At 43.5% G+C, this 22,294-nt stretch overlaps 1 protein-coding gene across 1 annotated transcript in view; it reads right to left on the bottom strand.

The window, feature by feature from the left end:
- The window catches only part of LOC311223569 (microtubule-associated serine/threonine-protein kinase 2-like), a 465,967-nt gene that overhangs the window by 74,960 nt on the left and 368,713 nt on the right, over positions 1-22,294 (bottom strand). The window contains exons 7-9 of the mRNA XM_084308349.1: positions 7,992-8,486; positions 7,505-7,902; positions 609-650 (exon numbers count right to left, since the gene is read on the bottom strand). Of these exons, the coding sequence (XP_084164475.1) occupies positions 609-650; positions 7,505-7,902; positions 7,992-8,486 (935 nt within the window). The remainder of the gene's footprint in view (positions 1-608; positions 651-7,504; positions 7,903-7,991; positions 8,487-22,294) is intronic.

The following is a 22,294-nucleotide window of genomic DNA, read 5'->3' as shown; positions in this document are numbered from 1 at the left end:
TCTCATCCTTCTCTGTCCTCTCTGTGTCTCATCCTTCTCTGTCCTCTCTGTGTCTCATCCTTCTCTGTCCTCTCTGTGTCTATCCTTCTCTGTCCTCTGTGTCATCTTCCTTCCTCTCTGTGTCTCATCCTTCTCTGTCCTCTCTGTGTCTCATCCTTCTCTGTCCTCTCTGTGTCTCATCCTTCTCTGTCCTCTGTGTCTCATTCCTTCTCTGTCCTCTCTGTGTCTCATACTTCTCTGTCTCTCTGTGTTCATCCCTTCTCTGTCTCTGTGTCTCATCCTTCTCTGTCCTCTCTGTGTCTCATCCTTCTCTGTCCTCTGTGTCTCATCCTTCTCTGTCCTCTCTGTGTCTCATCCTTCTCTGTCCTCTCTGTGTCTCATCCTTCTCTGTCCTCTGTGTCTCATCCTTCTCTGTCCTCTCTGTGTCTCATCCTTCTCTGTCCTCTGTGGGATGTGTTGCACCATTCGGCTTCCCAAATGTAATTTAACATTTACAGGAGGGACACAATATGGCAAAACGAACTATACCCCTAGTGTCTACTGCTGTCGAGAAGGATATAGAGAGATAGATAGAGAACGAGAGAGAGAGAGAGCGCCATAGTACGTACCTTGGGGAATCTCTCCTTGTAGACGTGGTTCATCATGACAATCTCATGGTCAAAGGATATGGGAGATCGCCCAGGGCTGGAAGATATAAACACACACACACACACACACACACACACACACACACACACACACACACACACAACACACACACACACACACACACACACACACACACACACACACACACACACACACACACACACACACACACACACACACACACACACACACACACACACACACACACACACAACACACACACACACACACACACACACACACACACACACACACACACACACACACACACACACACACACAATGGTTGTCAACCAAGCCTGGTCAACCAAGCCTATAGAGAGACATTGAGATCTATAATATAGGATTTGGTCTGCATCTTACAGTCTAGGTAGAGATCTCTACACTGGGGACTGTAGCCTGTTCCTGAGGCCCTGAGCTGCTGGTTGTGTGTGTGTGTGTGTGTGTGTGTGTGTGTGTGTGTGTGTGTGTGTGTGTGTGTGTGTGTGTGTGTGTGTGTGTGTGTGTGTGTGTGTTGGTGTTGTGTGTGTGGTTGGTGTTGTGTGTGTGTGTGTGTGTGTGTGTGGTACAATATGACAGCCGTGAGCCGGCCAGGTCAGCGTAATATGACAGAACTAACAATTGGATGGAGGTCACAAACAGAGGCAGGCCACGAGGGGCTGTACTCTATACCGTGTGTGCGTGTATGTGTGTGTGCGTGCGTGACAGCTCCATCTTCAAAGCCATACTGACGTGGCCTCACATGGCTACACAGACACAAGGTAAGCCTCTAGGGACCAGTGGTCACTTCTTCAGAAGATAGAGAGACAGAGAGAGAGAGAGAGAGAGAGAGAGGAGAGAGAGAGAGAGAGAGAGAGAGAGAGAGAGAGAGAGAGAGAGAGAGATGGGAGAGATTAGAGAGGGAGAGATAGAGAGAGGGAGAGAGAGAGAGAGATGGAGAGATAAGAGAGAGAAGAGAGCGATAAGAGATGGGGAGAGAGTAGGAGAGAGAGAGAGAGAGAGAGAGAGAGAGAGAGAGAGAGAGAGAGAGAGAGAGAGAGAGAGAAGAGTGTATGTGTACTGCAATACATTTCCATTTTAACCGACAATATAGTGTGTGTAGTCAATAGTCCTTAGGGTCTGTGTGTGTGCATGTATGGAGGGGTGTGTGTGTGTGTGTGTCTGTGTGCATGCATGTGTGTATGGGGGGATGTTTTGTGTGTGCATGCATGTGTGTATGGGGGATGTTTTGTGTGTGCATGCATGTGTGTATGGGGGTGTTGTGTGTGTGTGTGTGTGCATGCATGCATGTGTGTGTATGGGGGGTGTTGTGTGTGTGTGTCTGTGTGTGTGCATGCATGTGTGTGTATGGGGGGGTGTTGTGTGTGTGTGTGTAATGGGGGGTGTGTGTGTTGTGTCCAGTAGGGCTGACCCCTATTAATCGATTAGTCGACTAATCGGTCGAAAGGAGCCGTAGTCGACTGGCCAACCTCTTAGTCGAATATAATTAAAAAAAAATATATATATATATATATATATATATATATATAATCTTTTTTTATTTTATTTTTTTATCATTCTTTCCAAAAGAAAAGAGGCCTAGAAGCGTGGCTAACGCTAATGGCACGCATACCAGAGGCTAACTGCCTACGGAAACAGGCACAGAGGCACTGAAAGAGGATTTCACCCATCTAATGAACACACTAGACTAGACAAATATCAAGATGTATCCATCAGTGGACCAATTGCATGCTTTTGCAGAGGACAAGAAGCCTTCAGTAGACTCCTTCAGACATTAAGCACCCCCACAGCCCAAATGGAATGATAATTTTTTTTCTTTTTTTTATACTTTTTTTTTTTTTGACCAATAGTCGACTAACGGCCATCCTAGTCGACAATCCAAATCCTTAGTCGGGGACAGCCCTAGTGTCCAGTGAGGTTTCCAATTGCTAAGGTCAGGTCTCCTGGGGTTTGGTGGTGAGAACTACTGGGAGCAGAGCGGCCTGACTACTAGCCCCAGTAGAACAACAATAGTCTCTCTCTAGTCTGACTCTCTCTCTCTAGTCTAACCCTCTCTCTCTCTAGTCTGACACTATATCTCTCTCTAGTCTGACACTCTCTCTCTCTCTCTCTCTCTCTCTCTCTAGTCTGACTCTCTCTCTCTCTCCCTCTCTCTCTCTCTCTCTCTCTCTCTCTAGTCTGACTCTCTCTCTCTCTCTCTCTCTCTCTCTCTCTCTCTCTCTGAACAAATGGACACAATAGCAGTATTATATGCCTCACTTGATTATAGGATAATACAAGACACTGGGGAGAGGCTGTGTGTGTGTGTGTGTGTGTGTGTGTGTGTGTGTGTGTGTGTGTGTGTGTGTGTGTGTGTGTGTGTGTGGTGAGTGACACTTCAATCTATAGATATTTTACCTGCAGTGTATTATTCAAATCCCTCAAGGAATTAATTTGAGATTGAAGTATCTTTTAAAAGAAATCAACAATACAGCACAAACACTTGAAGGGCTCGCCAGTGGGGAACTGAAATACATGAATATAAATACAACAAGTCATGAATGAATTAATGTATATACTATGCACTACAGTTTGGGGGCTTGAGAGAGACACACACACACATACACACACACACACAAAAGGTAAGGCCTCTACGGACCAGTGGTCACTTCTTCAGAAGATAAAAAGGCAGAGACAGAGAGAGAGAGAGAGAGAGAGAGGAGAGAGAGAGAGAGAGAGAGAGAGAGAGAGAGAGAGAGAGAGAGAGAGAGAGAGAGAGAGAGAGAGAGAGACACACACACACACACACACAAAAGGTAAGGCCTCTACGGACCAGTGGTCACTTCTTCAGAAGATAAAAAGGCAGAGACAGAGAGAGAGAGAGAAGAGAGAGAAAGATATATAGAGAGAAGAGAGAGACATACAGAAAGAGAGAGATAAGATAAAGAGACAGAAAGAAAGAGAGATAGAGATAGAGAGAGAGATTGATTGATTGATTGATTGATAATGTTATGAACAGATTGCAGAATGGGTACAATACAGTACATCTCAATACACACAATTGTTAACCCTTTCTCTGCCACGCTTATATCCATCCTTGTAGCCAGTCTGCCAGCTCTATTTGTCTATGGAGATGTTCACCTACTTTGCAGGGCTATAACTTTTTAAATTGTATTGCTAAATTTACATTACTATGGCCCATTCAACATCGATTAGCTATCGTTCAGGGTGTAGGAACGTTTTACTTTTTCATTCACACATTCATACAAAAATACGGTCTAGAGTATAAATATGTTTTTATCGTTTTCTGCAGTATTTCATAGAACGTGAGTTATAGCCATTTATGCATATAATAGATCATCAAATGCAGTTTGATAGCGATTGACGCCAGCTAAAAAATGTCAATTGTACAAGGTCCTAAACGTCATGACTCATCATCTGCTGGTGACCGGAGGGGGGGGGGGGGTCGTTTATAATGCAATGACCAACGTTAAATGTTTCATGTAGTATGGGTGATATATTGATCATTGCAGTTTGTATGGATAATAATAATCAAAAACGCTGAAACTCACCGCAGCTTCCTCGTAGCGATGGGGGATGATACTGGAGCAAAAATATCGCTATTATGGGATGTTGATCTAGGCGAACCATTTCCGGGTTGTATAATACTATATATGTCCAAATAATGTTGTTTATCGAGTTATGGCAACGGATCGATTATCCAGTGTGTCCAGATGGAGTCCCGCGAGCGATAGCGAGTGGCGGACGGAATAGGGGTGACACCAAGAACGTCCGGCCCCACTTCCGGTTTGACAACTCGCCGATCGGCCACCAGGTGGCGGTATTGAAGCGCTGGAGAGTTGAGCGGAATCCTAAAGCACCAGTCAAGGATCCGTGGGTGAAATATGAATACCATGACAGAAATTTGAAATATTGATCTCAAAGACGCTGTAAAACGTCATTGGCAGATTAAGCATGGCGAGGAATGACGTCTTAACACATCATCGGCGGAGAAAGGGTTAAGGGGATGCAGACCAGAGAAAGACTTTCATCTTGTTTACATCAGGGTCCCCCATTTTCAATTCATCATGACATACATATAGACAGTACTGCTACATCTATACATTTATGACATACCAGATTTACAAATACAGTACTGTTTGTGATACAAAAATAGTTTAAAAAAGAGAGTATATACATTTGACGAAGAAGCGAGAGAGAGAGAGAGAGAGAGAGAGAGAGAGAGAGAGAGAGAGAGAGAGAGAGAGAGAGAGACAGAGACAGAAAGAGAGATACAGAAAGAAAGAAAGCTATATAGGGGAGATAGAGGAGAGATAGACAGAAAGAGACAGAAAGAGAGAGACAGAGAGAGAGGGGGGATAGAGAAGAGAGGAGAGGGAGACAGAAAGAGAGATAGATAGGGGAGAGATATACAGAAAGAGACAGAAAGAGAGAGACAGAGAGAGAGTGGGGGGAGAGAAAAGAGAGGAGAGGGAGACAGAAATAGAGAGATAGATAGATAGATAGATAGATAGATAGATAGATAGATAGATAGGGGAGAGAGATATACAGAAAGAGACAGAAAGAGAGAGAGACAGAGAGAGAGAGAGAGAGAGAGAGTGGGGGAGATATAAGAGAGGAGAGGGAGACAGAAAGGAGGGGAGAGAGAAGAGAGGAGAGAGAGACAGAGAGGGGAGATATACAATTTGGGCTCCAGATGTGACTGTGTGTGTATGAGTCATCCGCTGTGCATTCAACACACACACACACACACACACACACACACACACACACACACACACACACACACACACACACACACACACACACACACACACACACACACACACACACACACACACACACACACACACACACACACACACACGGCAGGCAGGGATGAGGTAATGCCTCGGAGTCATGGAGGGGGGGGGGGGGGCAGCTCAATGTCCAATTACCAGGCTAATAGAAATGAGAGCAGCCTGAATGTGACATATGAGCCTAACATCAGCAAGGCTGTTTATCATCATGGCAGCGCACAGGTGGACACACACACACACGCGCACACACACACACACACACACACACACACACACACACACACACACACACACACACACACACACACACACACACACACACACACACACAATGGAGGTACAATTAAGGTAAAGGTTAGGCAAGATCATTCTATCACTTAGTATTTAAAGGAACACGCCAACATTTTGGGAAACTATCTTACCATCTTCTCTAGAGAGAGAGACAAGACGATAGATACCAGTTTCCTCTCTGTGCGTTCAGCAGGCTAACCTGGTGGACATGGCTGGTTAGCCTACAGGCATTGTCCAACTAGCACTTCTCCCAAAGGCTAACCGGCCATGTCTGCTTCCATTCATTGTGCTAAGCTAGGCTAACGTGCAGCTGGATAGCTTAGCTAATTTTCTAATCAATGTTGGCGTGTTCTTTTAAGACAAGAAAAACCATTAACTATGTCATTAATCATTAACATAAACTATGTTCAAATACGTTTTTCATATGAGCCCAGAAAATTCTGTTTGGTATATTCAGATGTTTATATATAAATATATTTCATAAAATGTTTCCTATTTATTTCTTTGTAACTCTGAAAGGTGCTATATAATATAAACCGTAGTATGATTAATTAGCATTTTAATTATATTAATGTAAGATTTTAATTAGTGTGAACATGAACAGATACGCAGGCATGCAGAAACACACACACACACACAGTAACAGTCTGGACTTGAAAGCTCACTTCACACGTCTGTCTGTCGCTGAATAAAAGGTTTGGATCAGCCTCTCCTGCCACAGGGCTGCTGAAGGAAAGGTTAGCGCTGACAGAGATGGATGCCTGGCCTGGAGCAGTTACCTGCACACTTCCCTTTCTTTGTCTGTTCAAACCCCGAAAGTTTAAGATCAAATAAAAAGACACCATAGAACAGACCATAATAGTATGAGAGATGCAAAACCCAAGCTACAGTATAGAATCACAATCAGAATTTGAATTAAATTTGCGAAGTACGTTACAACATACAAGGCATCTTGGGGCGACAGTGGTTCAGGAGGCAGAACGGCCGTCTGGTAATCCGAAGGTTCCTGCTTCGATTCCCGCTCCTCCCCGGCAGCAAGACACTTAACCCCTAACTGCTCCTGATGAGCAGGTCGGCACCTTACATGGTTGTCTCCGCCGTCGGTGAGTGAATGTGTGAGTGAACGGGTGAATGTGAGAAAATAAATTGTAAAGCGCTTTGGATAAAAGCTGTTATATAAATGCACCATTTAAGATTTACCATTTTACCATCTGGCTTGGTGCTCGCTCACACAAATACAACAAAAGCAACACATCTAGATGCATATAAAAATAAATATACAACAGCTTTTTAAAAACTTGTTTCTAGGTTTTGTTTTGTTTATGTGCCTGTGTGTGTTTATGTGTGCCTGTTACATGTGTAATGTCTACTGTAGCGTCTATATATATATACAAGAGCGGTCAATAATAACACTTTTATTTATTAGATTATTTTGAAAACTTTAACGTGTTAAAATAAATGTAATGCAATTAATCGCATTGCCCATTTTGATCCCAACTGCCTTGCCAAAAAGTTTGGTTTTGTTCCAGAAAAGTTTGGTCTTGTTCCAGAGGCCATTCGACTGGTGAATGTGCTTTAATAGTGTGCTTTAATAGTGTCATGTATGTCTCTTGTCCCTTGTTCTGTCTTGGATGTGTATAAGTGCAGCTGTTTGCCATATTCATGCCTTAAATTGCCCCTTGAGGGACTAATAGTTTTTTTTATTGAATTGAATTGAATTGAATTAGGTAGCGTCAACATGGAGCCTCGGTGGTGGGTGTGTTTACCTTCCTGTCTGACGTGCACACGGTGGTGGGTGTGTTCACCTTCCTGTCTGACGTGCACACGGTGGTGGGTGTGTTCACCTTCCTGTCTGACGTGCACACGGTGGTGGGTGTGTTTACCTTCCTGTCTGACGTGCACACGGTGGTGGGTGTGTTTACCTCCCTGTCTGACGTGCACACGGTGGTGGGTGTGTTTACCTTCCTGTCTGACGTGCACATGGTGGTGGGTGTGTTTACCTTCCTGTCTGACGTGCACACGGTGGTGGGTGTGTTTACCTTCCTGTCTGACGTGCACACGGTGGTGGGTGTGTTCACCTTCCTGTCTGACGTGCACACGGTGGTGGGTGTGTTCACCTTCCTGTCTGACGTGCACACGGTGGTGGGTGTGTTCACCTTCCTGTCTGACGTGCACACGGTGGTGGGTGTGTTTACCTTCCTGTCTGACGTGCACATGGTGACAACATGGAGCCTCGGTGGTGGGTGTGTTTACCTTCCTGTCTGACGTGCACACGGTGACAACATGGAGCCTCGGTGGTGGGTGTGTTCACCTTCCTGTCTGACGTGCACACGGTGGTGGGTGTGTTCACCTTCCTGTCTGACGTGCACACGGTGGTGGGTGTGTTCACCTTCCTGTCTGACGTGCACACGGTGGTGGGTGTGTTTACCTCCCTGTCTGACGTGCACACGGTGGTGGGTGTGTTTACCTCCCTGTCTGACGTGCACACGGTGGTGGGTGTGTTTACCTCCCTGTCTGACGTGCACACGGTGGTGGGTGTGTTTACCTCCCTGTCTGACGTGCACACGGTGGTGGGTGTGTTTACCTCCCTGTCTGACGTGCACACGGTGGTGGGTGTGTTTACCTCCCTGTCTGACGTGCACACGGTGGTGGGTGTGTTTACCTCCCTGTCTGACGTGCACACGGTGGTGGGTGTGTTTACCTCCCTGTCTGACGTGCACACGGTGGTGGGTGTGTTCACCTTCCTGTCTGACGTGCACACGGTGGTGGGTGTTGTGAAGGGCCAGATTAAACCGAATATATATATTTATTTATATATATATATTTAATTGTATTTGTATATTCTCTAATATTCCCTGATATCCCTTGTATATTCCTTGTACAATATGCATTGAATATCCATTCTAGCCTACTGAACATCCCATAATAGTCTCCATTCTACTATTGGTCGAGACCTTGGTGCCAGGCTGCCATACCCCTCAGACCCAGTTCAAACGTACCGCTCAACATGTACGAACAAGTCCTAGTTCCGCGTAGGAATCTGGCTACCGCACCACTAATGGGACTATTTGTTCATAGTGCGTATATATACTGCGCTACTAAAGTAGGACTTTCTTTTCAGTCCAGTTTCTTACCCTCCAATAGAGTCACAGACGTAAAGCCTCCCCGCGACGCCACGTGTGGGAGTAAGGCCAAGTTCGCCTACCATCGGTATTGAGACATCGTGTATATTAATATTTGAATAGTCATATTTGGCACTATATCGTCGAGTTGGACGTAGTCTATTAAGCTAATAATAGTCTGTTAATATATAGTGCTTCGTGCGGTGAGAATACTACCGTAGTCAGTACCCCATCGTTTCGGGCAGAGAACTGGCTGCTTACCCAGGGTGGTTGACCCCATGTGAAGCTGCACCCGAGGAGCCCCAGAGCCGACGAGCGAGTGGACCTGTATACCGGATTATTCTACCGACGACAGCCCGCCTTCCCAGGCACGGATTATGCTTTGTATACTTTGATTATTCCATGGATAAAAACCCCCGACACTGCCGTGTGTTGGAACCCCCCCCCTGGAGAGGACGCAAGGTGAGGAGACGCTCTGCAAGACGAGGTCGCTTCACGTCTCTCCCCCGTGGACCGGAGAGAGCCGGCCCACAAAGAGTCCACCTGCTTTCATCTGTGGTCCAAGGATCGCCGGCGCATTGAACGGCACTACAGTGGGTTCACCTGGGATACCCTTGGCCGGACGAGGCAGCCGGATTCTACCCCCCCCCCCCTCCTACTCCTGTCGGCTTACAAGCGACCGGATTAACCCCCTCTAGTGTATCTAGTATATAATCATTAAAGTATCATTGCTGTTATTCCTTAACTATTCCAGGTCGTATATTTACCACCTGCGCCTTCAGAGATTGGACATTCTCTATTGATATACCGACGAATACTCTTTGCCATAAAAGTGCATACTATTTCAATTCATAAATGTAATTAAGTGATTAAGTGCTTGTTCTACACACCATCGCTGTGTAGAAATAAAGACCTGTTTCGACTTCGTACATTTGTGTTGGATCCGTTTCATCTACGTGAGAGTGTTTATGATAATATATTTATGCCGTGTACTGGGTGGCCGAATATTAAGTACAAAGGTAGTGGTAGTAAGTATCATATCTAGTAATACAGTCAGGGAATTGTACCCCTCAGTTACAGTGGGTGTGTTTACCTTCCTGTCTGACGTGCACACGGTGACAATAATGAGTGAGCCGACATCCCCTGAATGTCTTACTTCACTATACAAACGTCCAAACTGACTTTTGGATTAAACCAAGTTGAATAAACGATGCGGTAACGAGCGGTCTTTTCCCAGTGAAGCAACGTGTATTAAGTGCACAGGTCGAGCTACGCTCGCTATGCTCGCTATGCTCGCTAAATTATGCTCATGTTAGCATAGAGATTGTCAGAAGAAGTCGTCTGCCAACTGTGGTATATTCTGCATAGAAACATGTCTTCTCCCAAGGAATGTACACGTGCAGGGGACCATGCTGTTGTAAGTGTGTAAGTGGTTATAGGGTAACAGTTAAACTGTGGTTTATATCTGGCCAAAAACCCTTGATAAATAGGTGCAAGGAACTAGATCATGCTAGAAATACAATAGAATACTCCCAGAAAACATAGGTATGAGATAGCCAATAAGCCATATTCTGCTGTTATTGTTTATAAACAGTGCCAACACTGTTGACAAAGTGAGTGCTCTCTGTCTCACATACACTGCTCTGGTCACGCATCCACTCAACTCATAGAATTCAACTCATAGAGTATTGGACCGTTTTTAATGCCTGCATATTGCAATACTCTTCTACTATCAGTGTATTAAGCAACCCTACATCAGAGAAGGAATTTATAAACATACATCCTCTCTGGATGTATTTTAAACCCTTACAAATGTTCTATATCGAGTAACAATTTGTATAAATATAGTTTTTCCACCAAATTGTTCAATAAACTACTGAGAATGTCTTAGCAGCATCTCTACTCCTTTTCCCTCATAAAGATGCAAGGATCTGTGAATATGTCAATTGGCAACAAGCACTCGTTGATATTTATCAGGAGTTCCAAGTCAGCAGCTTATATTCTTTCAAGACCAGTCAATAACCACTCAGCTTTCTGTCTATGCTGAAGCCAGAGGTGTCAAGTTACACCATATTGTTCCCATTAGTGACATCACACATGCAACTCGGGTTTCAGGGAAGTACAGAGAAGCTCTCCCTCTCCAGGGGAAACGCTCTGGTGACAAGTTCTGCACAAACAACTATCTGTACAGTCAAAGTCACAAACAACAATCTGTACAGTCAGTCACAAACAACAATCTGTATAGTCAGTCACAAACAACAATCTGTACAGTCAGTCACAAACAACAATCTGTACAGTCAGTCACAAACAACAATCTGTATCAAAGTCACAAACAACAATCTGTACAGTCAGTCAGAAACAACAATCTGTATAGTCAGTCACAAACAACAATCTGTACAGTCAGTCACAAACAACAATCTGTATAGTCAGTCACAAACAACAATCTGTACAGTCAGTCACAAACAACAATCTGTACAGTCAAAGTCACAAACAACAATCTGTATCAAAGTCACAAACAACAATCTGTACAGTCAGTCACAAACAACAATCTGTATCAAAGTCACAAACAACAATCTGTACAGTCAGTCACAAACAACAATCTGTATCAAAGTCACAAACAACAATCTGTATCAAAGTCACAAACAACAATCTGTATCAAAGTCACAAACAACAATCTGTATCAAAGTCACAAACAACAATCTGTACAGTCAGTCACAAACAACAATCTGTATCAAAGTCACAAACAACAATCTGTATCAAAGTCACAAACAACAATCTGTATCAAAGTCACAAACAACAATCTGTATCAAAGTCACAAACAACAATCTGTATCAAAGTCACAAACAACAATCTGTATCAAAGTCACAAACAACAATCTGTACAGTCAAAGCCACAAACAACAATCTGTATCAAAGTCACAAACAACAATCTGTACAGTCAAAGCCACAAACAACAATCTGTATAATCAAAGCCATTTGAGTGGAGGGATCTTTAACTCTTAATATTACGTGTTTCACCGCCAACGCTTTTGCGCCAAAAATGTAATAATACGTTTTCAGATCCTTTGATCCCTGTTCTAAACGTTCATCCGGATCACTCTAGGTGTCCCTGGCTCGTTTGCCTACGTTGGAATTGCAATGCCGAATCTCACCAGGTGGCAGTATCACCTACCTTTTGAACTCTGATAGAAAGGGATCAGTAGAGACAATGTCTGAACTGGACGGTCAAGACTCGCTCTGAGGGGGACGAGCTCTTGCAGAGCAATCGCTAGGAGATCTGCTCGCCTCAAAACCTATAGTTTTCCGTAAACACAAGTAATTACATATAAACGAGTAATCGCGATCGCCGATGGGATCATTAGAATTATTCTTTTTGGAGTATCTTCTGGCTAAGGTAAGGTATATTCTATACATGTTTCTGTAACGATTACAGTGTCTTACTTTACCGGACCTAAACCAAGCTTCTTCTAACGATCACATTTTCGGGGTAAGACAATATATAAAAGGGTGTTGTATGTATTGTGTAAATGCAGTGGGGCAGAATGTCCAAGATAGAACACTTGCTCTAGACATTTCCAATGGAGTTATGTTATTAGGGAACATGATTTATATGATTATTTTATGGACTGGCCACGTTTTATGAACTTGCAGCCAATGTAACCCATTAAAAACTGTGGATAGTTACAGAAATGCATCGGTTCCTATTTTTATTATTTTTATTTGATTTATTAAACTTCTTAAACTATTAAATCATCTTAATTCTAACATAGACTATTGGGAGACATCCAAGCCTGCTTGCCTCAACGACTACCGCCCTGTAGCTCTCACCTCCATAGCCATGAAGTGCTTTGAGAAGCTAGTAAAGGGTTACATCTGCTCCTCCCTCCCCATCAACATGGACCCCCTGCAATTTGCATACCGCCCCAACAGGTCCACGGAGGACGCCATAGCCCATGTGCTGCACACAGCAGCATCACACCTGGACAAGAGGCAGGGGAACTATGTGAGAATGCTATTCATCGACTACAGCTCGGCATTCAATACCATAGTCCCCTCCATACTCATAGCCAAGCTCAGGGACCTGGGCTTGAACTATGACCTCTGCCAGTGGGTCCTGGACTTCCTGACGGGCAGACCCCAGGTGGTGAGAGCAGGCAACTGCACCTCCTCATCCATCACCCTCAACATAGGGGCCCCCCAGGGCTGTGTTCTGAGTCCCCTCCTCTACTCCCTGTACACACACGACTGTGTGGCTCAGCGGAGTAGCAATACAATCATCAAATTTGCTGACGACACAGTGGTGGTGGGCTTGATCTCTGCCAACGACGAGAGGGCCTACCTGGAAGAGGTCAAGGTCCTGGCGGGATGGTGCCAGGAAAACAGCCTCTCCCTGAACGTCAGCAAAACAAAGGAGATGATTGTGGACTTCAGGAGGTCGGGGGTCAAGGACTACAGCCCCCTCAGCATCGACGGGGCACCGGTTGAGAGAGTCAACAGCTTTAAGTACCTCGGAGCCTACATATCCGAGGACTTGACATGGACCACACACATTGACAGTGTTGTGAAGAAGGCACGACAACGCCTCTACTTCCTCAGGCGCCTAAGGAAGTTCCAAGTCAGTCAGAAGATCCTTAAGAACTTCTACTCATGTACAATAGAGAGCATCCTGACTGGCAACATCACCTCCTGGTTTGGGAATAGCACTGCACAAGACCGAAGCAGACTACAAAGAGTGACACGTTCAGCCGAACGCCCCCCTCCCACCCTCCAGAACATTTACAACAAGCGTTGCAGGGGCAAGGCTAAGAGAATCATTAAAGACTCCAGTCACCCGAACAACTGCCTCTTTGAACTGCTGCGGTCAGGCAAGCGATACCGGAGTCTCAAGGCGAGCACAGAAAGACTCAGAAGAAGCTTCTATCCCCAGGCCATCAGGCTGCTAAACGAACAATGAACACTACACAACAACAACCATCAAACGCACATAGCACACACATCCACACGCACACACTCACTTTAAACAAACACACTGTAGCACCCACCCCACACACTTTATAGCACACACCCACTTTAAACAAACACACTGTAGCACCCACTCCCCACACTTTATATTTATTGATGAAGGATTGCACTACAACTCGTACACCTTACTGTAAATTGTACCTAAATTGTACCTCATCCCATTTCTGCTTTGCACTATATAGTACTGTACATTAGTACACTGCATAGTATTGTATATTATATGGTAACTCAGTTACGTCTATTCTGCATCGAACATTGTACATATGTCTATACTGAACACTGTGACCTCATTTTCTACTTTTCTACTTCTAAATTACATGCTATACTATGTTATTTGATACTATCTTGTCTAGCACAGTCTCTGGAGCGTAACAGTAAGAAGCATTTTGTATGAAAGTATTCTGTACTTCTGTATGACAACTATTAAAGAAACTTGAACTTGACATGATGTTTGATGTGATTTTTATGTTTTTATTCTGTGTGGATTTCCACTGGATGAATAAAACCTGACAGACAGGCAAGCAGACAGACAGGCAGACAGACAGAGAGGCATGCAGACAGGCAAGCAGACAGAGACATGTACATACATACCAACTATTCGCCTGTTTTATTCTCCACCCATCAATCATCCATAGCAACACTATATTATTTATCACCGACATCCAAGAAGGGGGATCCCCCCTTGAAGTTTCTCTCCTCCACATTGCCTGTGGTGCTTTTTTTCCTATTGCCATGTTTTTTGTGAGTTTTTCCTTACCTTCGCTGGGGTATGTCTGGGTGTTGCATTTTTTTTTGTACATTTATTTTTTATTTCATGGTGTTTTTTTTTCTTTTCTTGTGATGTTTCTTCTCAAACTTGTTTAAAGAAGATGGTGTCTGGCCCATGGGGACATTAACTTGTGATTTTGGGCTTTACAAATCTATTTGATTTGATTTACAGACAGAGAGGCAGGCAGGCAGGCAGGCAGGCAAGCAGACATACAAGCAGACAGACAGGCAGGCAGACATGTACACAGTCAGACAAGCAGACAGACAGACAGGCATGCATGCAGACATACAGGCAGACAAACAGCTAGACAGACAGACAGACAGCCAGCCAGCCAGACAATCAGACAGATAGGCAGACAGGCAGACATACAGACAGACAGACAGACAGACAGACAGACAGACAGACAGACAGACAGACAGACAGACAGACAGACAGACAGACAGACAGACAGACAGACAGACAGACAGACAGACAGACATACATACAGACAGACAGACAGACAGACAGACAGACAGACAGACAGACATCCAGGCAGGCAGGCAGGCAGACAAAGGCTAATTATAAAGAGACCATATTTCTCCTGTGATGGGACATGGAAACTAGCTCACGGTAATCCAGACAAAAGAACAAAAGGTTTGCGATATGAGCTTCCAGGGGAGGACCAATATACTTTAGTAAGTATTTTATTGGACTAAGGCTCAACTTTAAGTCATGAGAAAGAACAAAGTCTTCTGCTTTGGGGTAAAGGATGACGTCATACAGAATATTAAATGTGGAGGAGTTACTGTGAGGATCAGATACTTCAAATCCAATAACTTATGAACATGAGAAGAGAAGAGATGTCTTAATGTTATTATTATTATGTCTCGTCTTAATCGCTCAGCGACTGTATGCCCTCACCTGACCTACAGGAAGGCATGCTCACTGATAGAACAGCCATGAGGTCATATACAAGTGGAGTTATCGTGTATGTGCGTGTGTTTGTGTCTTGCGTTTAACCCTTTCACTGCCACACTACGGAAGGTTAACCCTTTACTATCACACTAGTTAGGGTCAACCTGCTGTTGTGTGGCAGTTAAAGGGTTAACCTTCTGTGTATTGTCGCAGTGAAAGGGTTAACCGTTTGGTAGTGCAGCAGTGAAAGGGTTAAAGGTTCTGAGTAATATATGTTCTTATTGTCTTATTAAATGTCTTATTATCTTCATCAAAATAATGTGTAGTGAACACATGTCCTACTCATGTCAAACAAAGGTTTATTTAAAAAATGTCTCATATTATGAGTCTTACCATAACCCTGGACATCTAAATCAAATACAATTATTCATCAATAACCATCTTTCCTAACCTGTTACTGATTACGATTTAGTAATCAATTTTCTTCCAATTAATATTAGTTTTCCTTTTTTAAACCCTGAATTGACTTTGACTACCATGAAAAACACTGTAACAAATACAATACAATGTTTTACAATATAGTTTGCCAGAGAGTGGAGGATGTTACATGTGAGATACAGCAGAGAGGCTCTTTTGTGTTTGGGATAAACGGTGATGTCAGTCTGCGTGACAAAGACACTAAATATGCAAACGAGTTGGGATGATTAAAGCACCACAGGTATTACATTAGACGCATGGGGGAGGGAGAGAGAGAGAGATAGAGAGAGATGGGGGAGATAGATATGGGAGAGAGATGGAGAGAGATAGATGGGGGAGAGATGGATAGAGAGGGAAATAGATAGAGATACAGAGAAAGAGATAGAGAGATAATGAGAGAGCGGGAGAGGGGATGAGAGACAGAGAGGGGGATAGGAGGGAGATATAAATAAAGAGAGGGGGGAGAGGGAGAGAAAGAGTTGGGGGACAGACGGAAGAGAGAGAGGGGGAGAGACAGAGGGAGAAATAACATTGGCATTTTTAGAGAGGTAGAGTGAGGTAGAGTGAGGTAGAGAGAGGTAGAGAAAGGTAGAGAGAGAGAGAAATAACATTGGCATTTTCAGAGGGTGCCTTGGGGATTGAAGAACCTAATTGACCGTGACGGAGAGGTGGGCAAGCTGGGATGCGTATGCGCGCGCATGTGTGTGTAAGTGCTTCTATGTGTGCGCAAGCAGGGGTACTTGAGACAATTACAGTCTCGGTGTGTATCTTTGCACGCTGACATTGTGTGTGTGTGTGTGTGTGTGTGTGAGAGCATGCGTATGCGTTCGCAAGACTTAAGCATGTATGTGTATGTGTACACACTAAGGCTGTCCCCGAACCCTGTTTTTAGGGTTCGAACGTTCGCCAGGGTTTATCGAACAAACGTTCGTTTTTTTTACATTTTTTTAAATTACATTTTTTTTTAATTACATTTTTTTTTTTTTTTTTTTTTATTAATAAATTTTTTTTTATTATTGTATTATTATAGATCCTACGGAGGGCGGCATTGCATAGTCTATTGGTGAAAAATATGTTGTTTACAGTGGTGGCTGTTCATGTAAACATGTAATTAAACAAAGCACTCAGAAGAAAATAAACAAGCTACTGCATCAAAGTTACTACTTATGATAAACAATAGCCCTTGCACACCGCAGTCACGTAAGGGGCCAGATAAACAAAGGCATTCGTTTTGTGGCATTAACGTTATATAGTTAGTGTTACACGTTCAATAACAGGTATTCACTCTTGGTCGACGGGAAGGGGAGAGAGGCGCGCGCCTCGGCTCCTCAACAGACCCGTCCACCGTCTACCTCGGAACGGGGGACGGCAGAGAGACAGAGAGACACCGGCGGGGGGGCCCTGGAGGGGTCCCGCCGGGCTCCCAACACGCCTGCCGCCCGTCCGCCCTCGGCCAGAGTTGATTCCAACGCAACCACCTCCCGCCATGAAGCTCGCGCTTCGTGGCCGAAAAAGGCTGGTATTCATTAATGATCCTTCCGCAGGTTCACCTACGGAAACCTTGTTACGACTTTTACTTCCTCGGCGGGGAGCTAACGTATTAGCTACGGTAAGTCTGTTGTGCTTCTCGCAAGCAGATCAATGGCGGCATTGCCGGAAGTAAAAAACAAATAAACGCTTGCCGATTGGTGGTAACAGCAGAGGCGGGTGCAAGCGGGGTGACGTAATTGGCAGAATCGCATGTCAATCAAAATTGTTCTATTGCATTGGTTGAGAGCTCTGGTTGAGACAATAGTATCCAGCTACAGCCCGGCAGACCATACTGGTTGAGCCTCTTCACATCGCCTCAACCCCGTGCGCCTCCTTTATTTTTTTTCACCGAACGTTCGAACCCATTAATTAAAGTCCGAATGTCAGCGTAAGGAACGAACGTTCGAACGTTCGGGCTCAGCCTTAGTACACACACACACACACACACACGTGAGTAAACTCTGTGTGTGTGTGTGTGTGTGTGTGTGTGTGTGTGTGTGTGTGTGTGTGTGTGTGTGCGTGCCATAATCACATCAGAGCCTTCTTAATGAGAGTGATATTGCCCTGGTGGACGAGAGCTCATACCAGCTAAAGTCCCCTGAAGCTCCAGGGCTGAGAGACTGAAGGAACAAAAGACCACTAGAGTCTCTATACACAGTTACACAAAACAGCTGCTTACACACACAGAGCTAGAACTATCAGACTGCTCAGATACACCTCACAACTACACTGTATGAGGCTGCAAAGCATGTGGAATATACAGGGCTAGGTATGTGAATGAATGAATGAATGAATGAATGAATGAATGAATGAATGAATGAATGAATGAATGAATGAATGAATGAATGAATGAATGAATGGATGAATGAATGAATGCATGAATGCATGATTTTATTTCGGTCTTCTTTTAAAAAGCAATGTACAGTAGTAGAAAATGTATAAACAAAAGAAATGACCGAAAAGGTGTAGGCTGAAGCCAAGGCTTATAATTGCCTACCCGTTTTACATTACATTATTTACAAAAAATATATATATACTAATAATAATAATAATTCAGTACATAATTTTGCAAAAATAAAGGTTACAAAAGTTTCATAGTTGTATATACAAAACATATACACATTTATGTATATGTTTTTTATATATATTTTGTCACAATTTTAATATTTATGTTATAATAAAATAGGATAATAATACGGTTTTATATTTATGTATCACCTTATATTTGAATAATTTCTTAGATTTATGTATCAAACTACACATGTCCCCTTTAACAGATATACATTGATACATGTACTGGTATATGGAATATAAATGGATAGGTAAATAGGTATGTACTGGTATATGGAATATACATGGCTAGGTATGTACTGGTATATGGAATATAAATGAATAGGTATGTACTGGTATATGGAATATAAATGGATAGGTATGTACTTACTGGTATATGGAATATAAATGAATAGGTATGTACTGGTATATGGAATATAAATGGATAGGTATGTACTGGTATATGGAATATAAATGAATAGGTATGTACTGGTATATGGAATATAAATGGATAGGTATGTACTGGTATATGGAATATACATGGATAGGTATGTACTGGTATATGGAATATACATGGATAGGTATGTACTGGTATATGGAATATAAATGAATAGGTATGTACTGGTATATGGAATATAAATGAATAGGTATGTACTGGTATATGGAATATAAATTAATAAGTATGTACTGGTATATGGAATGAATGCATCTTTAGCTACATAGATTACTGATCTATAATGGCACGAGTGCCACATGATATCACACAGGACAGCATTTGTATCATTATTTGACACTGTGTGGCATGAATTGTTTAACCATTATTTAACGTATAGCATCATAGAAAGAAAGCCACAAAGAGTCAGTTATACACACATACTGTAGCCTATATAAGAAACAGCTGGTATACAGTCTTTTAAATCCACCGTGAACCAGTAGACTGAATAAATAAAGCGAGCTGGGCTCAAACACCACTATATTTCCCCCAATAAGCCTCCGTCTCCTAACCAAGCGGAATACATCTGCGATCAGCAGGTGAAGGAGACTTGTCACGAACGAAGACACGTATTTGCATCCCGTGCGGAGAAGATGAATGTGATTTCAACGTGAACGCGGGCGACAGATTGTCTTAGCGGCGGGGGTGTAAACGGGACAGGGGGGTAGAGATGTCGTTCACGCTACAGGCGGGGTCAGAGGTGGAGGAGACGCCGTCTGTAGACGGAGTGCGTACAGCTCTGTGTGACACAGCGCTGCTCATTAAGCCGGAGCCTCGGCACCGACCGGCCCCGCTGTGTGGAACAGTGGCAGAACAAGCGCTGTTATATACCGTGATCTAGGGTGAATACTCTTCTCCGATTGGCCGGCAGGCGTGTACGTTAAAACCTTTTAATGCACACGTAGTTCGGCTCGAGTTTAATCACTGTTCTAAATTCATCCGCCTGTTTCATTAACTAGGGCCACTGTATCCATGTATCTACTGCTGGTCTATAGAGTGTTGGGTTGTGTCATTAACTAGGGTCATGTATCTACTGCTGGTCTATAGAGTGTTGGGCTGTGTCATTAACTAGGGTCATGTATCTACTGCTGGTCTATAGAGTGTTGGGTTGTGTCATTAACTAGGGTCATGTATCTACTGCTGGTCTATAGAGTGTTGGGCTGTGTCATTAACTAGGGTCATGTATCTACTGCTGGTCTATAGAGTGTTGGGTTGTGTCATTAACTAGGGTCATGTATCTACTGCTGGTCTATAGAGTGTTGGGTTGTGTCATTAACTAGGGTCATGTATCTACTGCTGGTCTATAGAGTGTTGGGCTGTGTCATTAACTAGGGTCATGTATCTACTGCTGGTCTATAGAGTGTTGGGCTGTGTCATTAACTAGGGTCATGTATCTACTGCTGGTCTATAGAGTGTTGGGCTGTGTCATTAACTAGGGTCATGTATCTACTGCTGGTCTATAGAGTGTTGGGCTGTGTCATTAACTAGGGTCATGTATCTACTGCTGGTCTATAGAGTGTTGGGCTGTGTCATTAACTAGGGTCATGTATCTACTGCTGGTCTATAGAGTGTTGGGCTGTGTCATTGACTAGGGTCATGTATATACTGCTGGTCTATAGAGTGTTGGGCTGTGTCATTAACTAGGGTCATGTATCTACTGCTGGTCTATAGAGTGTTGGGCTGTGTCATTAACTAGGGTCATGTATCTACTGCTGGTCTATAGAGTGTTGGGTTGTGTCATTAACTAGGGTCATGTATCTACTGCTGGTCTATAGAGTGTTGGGCTGTGTCATTAACTAGGGTCATGTATCTACTGCTGGTCTATAGAGTGTTGGGCTGTTTCATTATCTTATATAGGCTATGTCCATGTGTATACTCTATCATGTCTATGTACCAGCTGTTTCTTATATAGGCTACAGTATGTGTGTATAACTGACTCTTTGTGGCTTTCTTTCTATGATGCTATACGTTAAATAATGGTTAAACAATTCATGCCACACAGTGTCAAATAATGATACAAATGCTGTCCTGTAGATGATATTTATAATAAGATAAGACAAGATTAGATGTTCCTTTATTAATCCCCTTGGGGGGAAATCTAGGTGGCATAGCACCACAGGGGAGGGGGGGGGGGGGGGGTACAGGAAGGGTAATATAAGTGACAATAATAGAGAGTGAAAACATCAGCTAGAAGGTAGATAACTAGATGAGTAAAAAAGAATCCATCCATACTCATAACAGGCCATGCATTGTGTTTGTAAGTGACTGTGTGTGGCTGAGGGCTGCTCATTATATCATATCTGTAGCTACTGTACCAGAGCCGGGTGTGACAGAAAGTGAATAAACGCTCTTCTGTGCCTTATGTTATGTTATTATGTTAATGGTGTGTCTGGGACTGACTGACATACTGTGTGTGTGTGGCTCAGACTGGTGTGTGTGTGTGTGTGTGTGTGTGTGTGTGTGTGTGTGTGTGTGTGTGTGTGTTACCTCAGGCTATTTCATTAACTACATCCAGTGTTACCCACTGCTAGATATGACACATATATGATGGATGCATGGGGTTGAGCTCGTTTATACATCCAGGAAGAATGGGAGGAGGAGGGGGTGGAGAGAGGGAGGGTTGGAGGGCAAAGAACAAGAGATGACAGGTGGAAATAAAGATATAGATTGAGGTAAGGATAGAAGGGAGTGGAGGGGGAGAGGTGGGAAGAGAGATATAGATAGAGATAGATGGTATATATACGGTAGGGAAGACTAGGAATGAAGAGAGAGAGAGGATGAAGAAGACTAGGAATGAAGAGAGAGAGAGGATGAATAAGACTAGGAAAGATGAGAAAGAGAGAGAGAGAGAGAGAGAGAGAGATAGAGAGAGAGATAGAGAGAGAGAGAGAGAGAGAGAGATGATGAAGAAGACTAGGAAAGAGAGAGGGTGAGATATACTTTTAATGTTCTTTATTAAAACATCTCAACGAAAACCACACAATGGGGGAGAAACCCTCCAAACATCTAAATAAAAACTCTTCTTTCTCACCTACTGTACTGTATACTCTCACACACTCTCTCTCCATCTCTGATATATCCACACTGAAACATCCAACACTGCTTCCTGTATTCCCCCCCTCTCTCTCTCTCTGTTGCCGATGTCTTCATACTGAGGCATTCTGCAGAAGAGCGGAAGAAGCTGTAAAAACTGACTGACT

This window comes from Notolepis coatsorum, assembly GCF_963971535.1.
Source record: "Notolepis coatsorum genome assembly, chromosome: 2".
Classification (NCBI taxonomy): Eukaryota; Metazoa; Chordata; class Actinopteri; order Aulopiformes; family Paralepididae; genus Notolepis; species Notolepis coatsorum.
The sequence above is the reverse complement of the archived record's forward strand: the minus strand, read 5'-3'. Positions and strand labels throughout refer to the sequence as shown.